Source organism: Dermacentor silvarum, chromosome 2 (genome assembly GCF_013339745.2).
Source record: "Dermacentor silvarum isolate Dsil-2018 chromosome 2, BIME_Dsil_1.4, whole genome shotgun sequence".
NCBI classification, from domain to species: domain Eukaryota; kingdom Metazoa; phylum Arthropoda; class Arachnida; order Ixodida; family Ixodidae; genus Dermacentor; species Dermacentor silvarum.
Window position 1 is genome coordinate 68613287 of NC_051155.1, and position 11740 is coordinate 68625026.

General features: G+C 48.8%; 1 protein-coding gene across 1 annotated transcript; it reads right to left on the reverse strand.

Moving 5' to 3' along the window:
• Positions 1-8303: 8303 nt before the first annotated feature.
• LOC119440143 (cuticle protein 10.9) lies at positions 8304-10905 on the reverse strand. The gene is made up of 3 exons (XM_037705081.2): positions 10894-10905; positions 10292-10429; positions 8304-8652 (listed from the first exon to the last, which is right to left on the reverse strand). Exons 1-3 carry the CDS (start codon positions 10903-10905, stop codon positions 8317-8319), a joined length of 486 nt encoding a protein of 161 aa, XP_037561009.1. The 3' UTR covers positions 8304-8316.
• Positions 10906-11740: the final 835 nt, after the last annotated feature.

Sequence of the window (11740 nt, forward strand, 5' to 3'; positions counted from 1 at the left end):
ACGAGAGAGGAGGAGGAGGTGTTTATTATACATAAGGAAGAGACGCTTAATTGTGCAGCCCATAAGGGAGCACGGCGCAGAGAAAGAGAGCGCGCGTCGGGAACGAACGCTCTTGTGCACCGCAGCGTCCCTAGCTACGGACGAGAGAGAGAGCGCGCGTCGGGAATGAACGCCCTTGTGCACCGCAGCGCCCCTAGCTACGGATGAGAGAGAGAAAGATCGAGAGCGCGTCGGGAACGAGGAAGAAAGAGATCGTGCGTTGGGAATGAACGCGCTTGTGCACCGCAGCGCCCCTAGCTACGGATGAGAGAGAGATAGCGTGCGTCGGGAACAAACGCCATCGTGCACCGCAGCGCCCCTAGCTACGGACGATAGAGAGAGCGTGCGTCGGGAACGAGAGAGAAAGAGCACAGCTGCGCCTCTAGCGGGAGCGGCGAGTACTAGCGTGGCTACAACAGCGCGACGGCGCAACGGGGACAAGGCTCGACACTAAGGAGCTTCGCCCCTAAAACGTGGCGTTCGCTGCGGGCGGCGGCAACAATAGGGTGCAATATGTCCTCGGGAACCGCAGGCGTAGCAGACAGGTAGGTCACAGTTGAAAGTAAATGGAGCAGTAGGCGTGGTTCCGGCTATGATTCCGCAGGAGCTTGTCGTGGCATCGAGTATTCCGCAGGAACAAGTCGTGGTGTTGGGTAGTAGTTCGTTGTACCACGACGGACTGGTGTGGGCTGGCGGCTACTGAGAGTTGCCGGGAGAGACGGAAAGCTGGGGTTGGTTAAATGTGGTTCCTCAGATGGCGGTCGGCGCTCGATGCGACGTTCTCGCGACCAGGTTGGTGGTTCGGGAATGCTATTGTGAAGGCGCACTGATAAGCAGCGTCTGCTCCCTGAAAGTCGCTTTAGCTCCTCTTGAACCACTCGACGCACGATCGAGGCGATGTCATCGGCAGCGACGTCCTTATACTTGCAACTGCAGTGACGTTGTCCAAGCGCCCCGAACTTGGGTAAGATCCTTCGGGTCTTCAAAGCATCAACTGCGCGACACTGCTGCCTGAAATCGGACGAGGTGCTCAGGTTTTCTTTCGTGATTAGAAAACTTGTAGACGTCTTCAGCGATGCCTTTTAACACATGTCCCACTTTGTCTTCATCGGATATATTCGCGTTTACAATTCCACATAGCTTCAATATTTTTTCAATATACGTTGTACACGTTTCGCCTGGCAGTTGGGCTCTGCGCGAGAACGTGCGTTTTGCTGTCTTCTTTTTGGAATTGGAGTCACCAAAGCAGGCTTTCAATTCCTGGATAAAGGTCTCCCAAGTGGTCAGCACGCGTTCATGATTGTCAAACCAAAGTCGTCAGGTGCCAGCGAGAAAAAGTGCAACGTTCACAAGCTGCGCTTGCGTGCTCCACCCGTTATGGCGGCGTACTCTTTCATAGCACTTGCCTTAGCCAGTCATCCCCGTCAACTGCTCTACCTGACAATATGCGTGGTTCCGGCGACCAGTAGCTAGGTGGCCTTGGTCGCTGGCTGACTTGATCGATGCCCTCTTCGTTGGTGCTCGTTGAGCGGCATGCTTGGGCAGTGGCCATGCTTGTTGGCTCTGGTGGGAGTCCGGCCAGGCGTCTGCTTCTTAGAAGATCTTAGAGGACTGGGTTGTCTAGGGCGTCCAGCACCCAGCACCTACACCACTTGTTACGGATGAAGAATGGATTTAGTTACAGTGAAAGGCGTAGACAAGAGATGGGACGGGCCGAAACAGCCTATTAGCCAAAAACATCGCGCCGCGTCCACTTCCTCTTCTACACTCCTCCTGTGCGGCGTTATATATATAGATATATATTGTGAGCGCTAACTGTGCAGTTCATCATCGTCTTCATGTGTATACACCCATCCTCACAATCATCATCATTTTGTCGGGTTGGTGTTCGTGGGCTATCTCGCGCTGTGTGAGAATGCAAGAGCTCTGCCTTCGTCCCGGGCGTCGTCTCACAAGTGGTGGAGCGTGCGTTGATATCCCCGTCCTCTTGCTCTACCGGTCACCCCTGGAGTTCCGCTCTGGTCGACGGTTGTGCTCGCCAACACCAGTCATGGCACAAAGCACCGCATCCACTGCTGCCACCACCTCAGCTCCGCCAGCTGGGCCTATTTGGTCCGTCACCGCACCGCATTAAGACTCGCTGTTTCTGGCCTGGCCTGTCTACTAGTGTTGCCAAGTACGTCAGTTCGTGTGCGTGATGCCAACATCGAAAACGTTCGACCTCTCTTTCTGCCGGCCCTTTACAACCATTGCCGTGCCCGTCCGTTCCCTTTGAATTCGTGGGCATCGACTTATACGCACCCCTTCCGCTTACTCCCGCGGGTCACCGCTGGATTGTCGCCGCCATGGACCATCTCACTCGCTAAGCTGAGACGGCAGCTCTTCCTTCTGGTGCGGCCTCTGAGGTCGCCGAGTTTGTCCTGCAAGCCATTATCTTGTGCCACGGTGCGCCTGGTGTTCTTCTAAGTGACCGTGGCAAGACATTTCTTTCCCATGTCCTTGCTGAAGTCCTGCAAGCCTCAAACACCATCCATAAGACCACCTCTGCGTACCATCACCAGACCAATGGTCTTACCGAGCGTTTGCATCGAACTATGTCTGACATGACCTCCATGTATGTGAAACCCGACCACACAAACTGGGCCACTATACTTCCTTTCGTCACGTTTGCATATAATACTGCCGTTCAACGCACACCAAACTACAGTCCCTTTTTCCTCGTGTACGGCCGTGCACCGTCTTTTGTTTTGGACACCACCTTTCTCTCTACGCCTTCTTTTCCATCCACATCTCTACCAGAGGAGTCCGGGTCGCCCACTGCCGCGAAATTGCGCTCGCCCACACCGCGACCATTTAGGACAAGAGGCAAGTCCGCTGTGATGCGACCCGTCGTGTCATTTCGTTCCGCCCAGGCGACGAAGTGCTCCTGTGGACACCTGTTCGAGTGCCAGGGCTCTGAGAAAAATTTCTTCATAGGTATCACGGCCCATATACCGTGCTTGAAAGAACATCTGCCGTGAACTATCGCGTAGCTCCTGTTAACTCGGTTACTGACCGCCGTTGCCGCAGCACTGAAATTGTTCACGTCTCTCGCCTGAAGCCGTATCTTCGGCGTTCCGACCGTTTCTGACTCGCAGCCTTACCGGCGCTTTCGTGAGGGGGGGAAGTTAGTGTGAGCGCTAACTGTGCAGTTCATCATCGTCTTCATGTGTATATACCCATCCTCATAATCACCATCATTTTGTCGGGTTGGTGTTCGTGGGTTGTCTCGTGCTGTGTGAGAATACAAGAGCTCTGCCTTCGTCCCGGGCGTCGTCTTACAATATATATATATATATATATATATATATATATATAAACACTATTACGGAGCACGTCTTGAGCAACGGAAAGCTGTATCGGGAGTTTTTCATGTTGCTCTACAACTTGTTCATTGACACTATGATAATTAAGATAGTACATCTCGAGTTAGATACTTAATTACAATAATTATGAAATCTCAATAACGAAAAAAATGTACCACCGTACTGTAAACCATACGCACTAGGTTTGCTTCGCGTAACGCCGTTCCCCCTTTTTTTAATCATGCTGCGTGATAGCTGGGACACCCTGTATATGTACATATATATATATATATATATATATATATATATATATATAAATCCTTGAGCTGGATTATTCGAAGAGGCGGACATTACTAGCATGAGAAATCGAAACACATAAAATAATAATGAAAAAAATTCACTAAATACCTTCCTGATCAATTACATTAGGCCACATATGACAATTTACTAATCTTAGGTCGTGAGCCTGCAAGACGTATCAACTTAAAATGAATCTCCAGGAAGACGCCAGATTCGAGATATTATTTCTGAAAATGTGGGACGAAATACATGGGCGTTCCGAATACTTTTGGGCTTCAGTGAATAAAAGAGCGTATTTTTACCGAGGTAAGTGAAACGACAGTGCATGTTTAAGGCTAGTTTAATGTCTCATATTTTCTATATATATATATATATATATATAGTGTGTGTACATATACAGGGTGTCCCGGCTATCACGCAGCACGATTAAAAAAAGGGGGAACGGCGTTACGCGAAGCAAACCTAGTGCGTATGGTTTACAGTACGGTGGTACATTTTTTTCGTTATTGAGATTTAATAATTATTGTAATTAAGTATCTAACTCGAGATGTACTATCTTAATTATCAAAGTGTCAATGAACAAGTTGTAGAGCAACATGAAAAACTCTCGATACAGCTTTCCGTTGCTCAAGACGTGCTCCGTAAAAGTGTTTTTCCGAGCATGAAAGAAGCCCGGGCATACACGTAAAGTGCCTCGAGCGGCCAGTCGTGCGGCAATTCTGCGTGTATTCGCGGGCTTCTTTCCCACTCGGAAAAACACATTTATGTAGCACGTATTGAGCAACAGAAAGCTGTATCGGGAGTTTTTCATGTTGCTCTATAACTTTCTCATTGACACTTTGATAACTAGGACAGTACTTCTCGAGTTAATAATTAATAACAATTAATAAATTAAATATCAGTAACCAAAACATTACTGGAGACTACTCCACTGTACTTGGAAACAATACGCACTAGGTTGGCTTTGCGTAATGCAGTTCCTCTCTTTTTAAATCGTGCTGCGTGATAGCTGGGACACCCTGTATATATTATGATGACAACGATGCGCGCTGGGGCTTGAGCGCTCGGACCGCGAGCGAGGAAAAGGAGGCAGAAGTAAACCAGGCGTTCTGGCGGAAGGCCGATGGTCTGTCTGCTTCTCTTCATTACAATGACGCAGCCGCTCAACGGCCCTCTGTTCGACGACCTGTCCTCGTCCACTGTGTTGCTGAGCGGGCGCGTGCTCCGGCATCTTGCGGCGCCTGCTTCAGCGCCGGCCGCCCCGCTCGGACGCGGCGCCCCACGGTTCCTCGGCCTCGCATCTCGTCGGTACCGCGCCTCTCGTCCCAACTCTTCAGGTCATGGATTCACATCCCGTCGCTATGCAAACCACTTCACCGCCAAGGGCCGCCGTACACGCTCCCTTGGACGTGGATTCTGCTGCCACGACTCCAGCGCCTACTGCGTCGTCGGTGGACGCTGTCCGTAACCCATCAACTGCGGCCTCCAGCGAAATCGGTATGTACACACAGGCCAAAGCAGCGCTGTCCAAGTGCCTGGAAGACGTCGCGGTATCCGTCACTACAGCCCTTGCGCGTAGCGCACTTCCTTCACCATCGCCCCTGGAAGTTCCAGAGTTTCGTGGCTTCGAGGATGATCTAACGTTGTAGATACACGCAATTCATTCATTGGCCCGTAGACACGCCTGGCTGGAAGACGCGACCATGTCGCTCGCGAAAAGTCGGCTTCGTGATGCCGCCACGGCGTGGCACAGATACGAGGGCTCTGCGTACACTTCCTGGGCCGAATGGAGCGCAGCTTTCGTGACTGCTTTCAGCCAGCTCCCTTCTGCCTATGACGATCGCTTCATGCGCATGCGCTCACGCCAACAAGCACCAACCGAAGCGATGGCTCTCTACGTGTATGAAAAGGTGAAGCTTCTCGAGGACTACGGCATGACCTGGCTCTCTCCTGCTGCTCGCCAGTATGTGGTCGACGGTTTGCTCGACTCTACGCATGCTGCCATCCTATCTGCTCAGCCTCCGGAAACGTCATACTATATGTTTTGGTCCAAATGCAGCTGAACTGCACCAGATGACTCGCCTTCGTATTGCTGTGTGTATGCCGGAGGCTGGACCTTCACCGACCGCCTCCACACGACGCGGCTGCTTCTCTTGCGGTCGTATTGGTCACAATGCCGAGGATTTCCCTCAGTCGACTAAAACCCGTATTCATTATCAGGCCTACCAATCTCCCCTGTTACCGGTCTTTGTGGAAGGCATAGGGGACCTCTTGGCGCTTGTGGGTACTGGCGCTGCGAGGACGGCGCTACACCTACGTCATGCTCCTGACACCTCCGCCCATGGACGCAACCCCCGCTCTACGGACTCGGAGGCAGCGCTATGCCAGTGGGCATGCTCGACATTCATGTCCAGACGTCGGCCGAGACAAAATTTATCCCAGTCGTTCCTGTTTTCGAGGACCTCCCTGCCGATATGATTATGGGGGCGGACTTCTTGCTGTTCGACGACATTCACATCACCATCGACCACGGTCGTGTTTAGCTCTGCCCTTCTACAACCCTGGCCCAGGACACCACGGCCACTTCTACGCCAGTCCCGACACCTACAGGTGAGCCTGCAAATTTGCCTACCTTGCCCTCTGTACTAGCTCACCCACGACTGGTTTCAACCGAGGTTTGAACCGAGGCTTGAACTTCAAACCGAGGTTTGAAGGGCCCTTCACAATTACTGAATGCATAGGAGAGTACACCTGGCGCGTGAGCACCTCAAATTCCAGATGCCGGCCTCGGCAGGCGCAAAAGAAATAACATCACCGTGCACGTGTCACGCCTCAAGAAAAGGTTCCAGCGCTTCAATTGAACGGTCCATTTTAAAATGAACAGTCGGTCCTTTTTTTCGGGTCCGCAGCGTAGCCGAATGTGAAGACAAAGATGCGCACTGGGGCTTGAACGCTCGGACCACGAGCGAGAAAAAGGAGGAAGAAGGAAACCAGGTGTTCTGGCGGAAGGCTGATTGTCTGTATATATATATATATATATATATATATATATATATATTTACAACACTATCTCCAGCCGAGAGGACACAAACGCAGCTCTGCTCATTCAATACATGCTGGCGAACCGTTGTTCGCGCATCTCTGACACGACGTTACACGGGAGGCAATTCCAATGCTTGATCGTACAGCAGAAAAGGAACTGCAAATATGAGACATTAAACTAGCCTTAAACATGCACTGTCGTTTCACTTACCTCGGTAAAAATACGCTCTTTTATTCACTGAAGCCCAAAAGTATTCGGAACGCCCATGTATTTCGTCCCACATTTTCAGAAATAATATCTCGAATCTGGCGTCTTCCTGGAGATTCATTTTAAGTTGATACGTCTTGCAGGCTCACGACCTAAGATTAGTAAATTGTCATATGTGGCCTAATGTAATTGATCAGGAAGGTATTTAGTGAATGTTTTTCATTATTATTTTATGTGTTTCGATTTCTCATGCTAGTAATGTCCGCCTCTTCGAATAATCCAGCTCAAGGACAAGAATTATGCTATCTGCCACAGGCAATTTTGAAAAATACCGAAAAATTAAAAAAATTATGACTTCGTATAGCATAACGTTCCCTTTGTAATGAACACTCAGTTGGGTGTCAGCGCTTTTGTTCTTTAATTCCTTGTTTCTATACTCTGTCGGATGTTGCACTGTTATTATAATAGGTACAAGGTTTAGTAATGGCACTAACTTGGCAATTAACAATAGCTCAGCCTAGACTTACAGAACGGAATTTTCACCGATATACGGAGGAAATTCGTGCTATCGCCATTCATAATAAAAGTGAATAAATACGACCGGACTTTTTTTGAGAGCCAGAGGCAAACCGTAATAGTTATTTTCCTTGTTTCGTTGGTGTCATTATGTAAAACGCAGTTGACGTGTAGGAGTTTCATCACTTTGTTTTTGTTGAAACTAGCAAATCATCAATTGATTTCACTCGAATATCTGGCCTCGTAGAAACAAATACGGTGACCTCGAATATTTCTTTTGTGACGTATGTTTGCCGTGTATAAATGCTATCGCTAAAATTGGATTCACAATCGAAAAGATGCGTTTGGTTTTGTAGAGCCCAACACCCATTCATTAAAAAACGATGTTGAACGAGCAGACGGCGTCTCTGTTTTATCCTAGACAAACGAACTCCGGTACTACTTCTCAGTTTTTCTATATTACATCGGATTATGAAGTGATTACTGTGAGATACCACAACTTATTACGCCACGTGTGTTATCGCCAGCCATAGGCTTACTTTCGCGTCGCACAAAGTTAGCATTCAATTTATGTAGAACCAATACAGATGCATGTTATTTAATGTATGATGTCATCACTTATGCTCAAAACGGTTACTTGCTTAATACTTTATTATAACTCATAAGCTTGCCAACTCTCTCAGCGTTTTGTCGTGCTGAGAGTAATGATCACGCGCACGTTTCTATCTCACCAGCTGTCCAAATATTTGTAGCTTCATACCAACAAAAAATTCTACAAAATCTCTGATGGTCTAATAATCCAGCTTTATTTAGGAACAGGCGCTCATCAAGTCAACATTATTTGGAGTTAAGCGTGCCCGTCAGCCTTCAGCCAGACCAGGGAGCCTGGTTGAATGCAACTGGAGCAGCGTAGGCAGGGACGGGAGCTGACGCCGACTTTGCCGCAGCAGGAACAACGACCGGTTTGGCATTGAAGACGGCATCAGCGCTGTAGCCCGGGGCCGTTCCCGGTTCGTTGGTGTCGACGGTGGCGCGGAAGCCATTGGCGTCAGCCACGTATGACACCCGTCGGTAGATGCCGCTGGCGTCGCGGTAGCCGTACGTTCCGGTCTTCACGTTGTTGGCGTCACCCTGCTCCTTGTGGTAGGACTGCGTGCCGAACTCGTCCACGTTATCGTAGCCGAAGCTGTATGGCTGCGGCGGCTGTAGTTTCAAGAAAATACAGGTTAGCCTACGAAGCGCATAACCTATCAATTCCATACTGTTATGCTTGATCTCGGCGAGAAAAAAACAATCTTTCCTCTCCTCTTCGAATAGCTAAGTATAAAAAATTAGCCGAAGAGGAAGTGCTCCTGTAACAATCGCCAGTATTGTTTTTGTATTGCCGTTCCATCATCCCGTCTGTGTGGCGCAAAAACATACTCACTCTGTGCTTGAAGAACAAGAAGATGCTTTCCGGCATTGCAGTATTGCAGCAGTTTCACTAAACGCCTTTTCGTTATGGGAGCATATTGCGTCTGTTTAGTTAAGCGCAGTTACTTTGTGCCACTCTCAAGATGCATTTAGAGCTTGTAAGAACACTCGCACAACCACCGCTGTGGTCGAACAACTCCGCCTCCACGTGTGTCGTCTGCGTGACCAAGACCATGATTTTCAGTTACAGTGGATCCCAGGGAACATTGGCATACCAGGAAATGAACGGGCCCACCGACTAGCGCACGCCATGCTACTATCCGTGCAGTCGAAACCATCCGAACAATTACTGAACACCGTATCTGAAGACACGGAAATACACAGTCAGTGGTACGATCCCATGGAAGCAATAGCCGAACCCAAACGACAGCGGCGCAGCTACCTTCTCACTACATCCAACCCCGTGGACATTCCTCCCCTTCCCTCCCAGGCTGCTACTGATCGGCAGAAGCTTCTGTTTCCGCTGGTACACACTGGAACCCTCCTTACTACCTTCCTTGTGCAGCGTTTTCGCCTAAAGGAAAACCATCGTGGCCTGACATGTTCGCTAGTGGTACCTGCAGCACCTGCAACACCCGGGCGGACCTCGAACGGTGAACAGAGCCGGCAGTCCCATTCTGGGACTGCCCGCTCTGTTCTGGCCCCAGGCAAAGGGCCCTTGCTTCGCTCAAAACGGAATGGCAACCGACCTCGCTACAGACCTAGGCACTACCGAGGCACAGCAGCGCTGCGACCACCAACGAGCTATGGCGGTCACTGTATGAATGATCCTGAGGCTCCAGCCACTGGAACCAGGCTTGTTTATCCAGGGCATACCAGCGACAGCATCAGAACCAATGGGGTAGATAATTAAGTCTCCTCTGTCACCATTGCCTCCCTTTCGTTTTCGCTTCTGCCACTTCCCAAACCAATTCACCGCAGGCCTTTCGTTAGTTAATTCTGGTTTAATGATGCAAAAGCGACAAAGGCCATGGTGCGCCAGTCACAAGACAGTTAAAGAACCAATGTTATGGCAGTAAATGCTGTGTTACTTCATAGTTGATGTAAATAATCAGTTTCATCTAAAACCGCAGGCCTTTAAAGACAAAAATGCGAATAAAGACGTGTAAACAATAAAAACACTAAATAACGTGGTGCACTCGTACAGAGCGAAATATGTCTTAATGGGAATGGAATAGCTGATGTAAACTGATGCCGAATGAAATCTTCTGCAACGGGCATTGCAGGCTTTGCCACTTCATGATTGAATAAGTGACTGCATGCAGACATTTTCAAACTATTGATGGACAACCGACCCAAATACCACCTCGTGTATTTAGACAAAACTGTAATATAGATGTAAACAATAACATGTGTAGTGCATGCGTACGTAGACTGGCTCGATCGAGGAGATGCCTGGGGTGGCGGCTGCTCCTACAAGAGGTCCGCGAAAGCCACCGAGGAAGCGGCCCTGTGGTCCAAATGGACCCTCAGAGAGGACAACAGGGATAAGGGTAGCGACCAGGATCTGAAGTGGGGAACAATGATATGATTATGTATAATACACTTTACACTCGTCCGAGTAAATGTCCACGGAAGTTTAGGCATTGCAATGACAAGTATAATGGAAAAGTAAAGGCCACAGTATTTCAACCTGGTCATTCCAATCTTTTCGGCGTGTTCCCTACATGTGGCGTATGATTTACCCCTGCGTCATAGTTTTACTATTATACACAAAGCATTATTCTCCTTCAAACGTGCATGAAGCAACAGATAAATATTATTTTGCTTTGCTTACAGACTTATTCCACAGAAGAAGGCATATTCCTGCTTTAATGTAGCCGAAATCTAGAATAGTTGACAGCATTCCTAGGAAACGAACCCAACGAAGCAGTACATATCCTTATATATAACCTAAACTTCCACGCTCAGAAGCTTTCTGTAAAACACTGATGTGCAACAAATTGGTTTTCTGGAAAAAAACGTACTTACCTTGGCAATCATTTTTCCTTTGGTTATACGTTTAAACGGCAAAACTGCTTTACTACCTCCTAAGACTTGTGTACTTGTGTTAAAGGGAGACAAGCAGTTTGGAGCGGTGTGACTGCTCAGCGGATATGCTAAGCATTTTATAGTGTCTGCAACATTAACTTCCGCAACGCCATTCTCTCCCTGCCCCTTTCCTCTCGTTTTCATACGTCGTCCGAGAACTAGGAAGGCGTCGCAACAGTTTTGCTCTTTGGGACGACAGACGGCGGCATCTTCTACGTAAAGACAATTCGGCGTCGTGTCGCTTCTTTCACTTCCACACTTCACGTTTTGTGTCAAGCTCGCTTAGATAATTTCGTTTGTGTGTGTGCACTGCCCCTTGGAAGTGCGTTGCGTGATCCTAGTATTGCGAAGAAGGCACTACTAAGTCAAAACGCGACGCCTCGAGTTGCGTTGTTTGGATTAGCGCAACAACTGAGTCACACGAACTAGAGTATCACAAGCGAGACAAACCAGTTTGTCAAACCCTTGCCTTCTCATCGCACCACATTCTCTCCCCTACTGCGAATACCTAGACCTGGCCAGACGCGACATCTCAGATTCAGTGTAAAGGAGGGAAGTCGCTCCGTGTAAATCTCTTGAACACTCGCGGCAGCATTTGCTTTGTTGAGAGCCTTGATCACAGCAAACCGTTGGCTTTGTATGCAAAAGTGCCCTGCCCGAATATCGCAAGTGAAGTTGTGGCTAAAGGTGCAGTGTTCTACTCTTGGAAAGTACTTCAAGGAAGAAACTGACTGTCTACGATGCTGTGGAAGAAAGCAACATTTGCTCTCTCACCACTGGATCTGAA

Coding starts and splice junctions, on each gene's coding strand:
- LOC119440143 (XM_037705081.2), bottom strand. Junction 8,653..10,291: donor CCTCGATCGAGCCAGTCTAC/GTACGCATGCAC, acceptor TTGAAACTACAG/CCGCCGCAGCCATACAGCTT.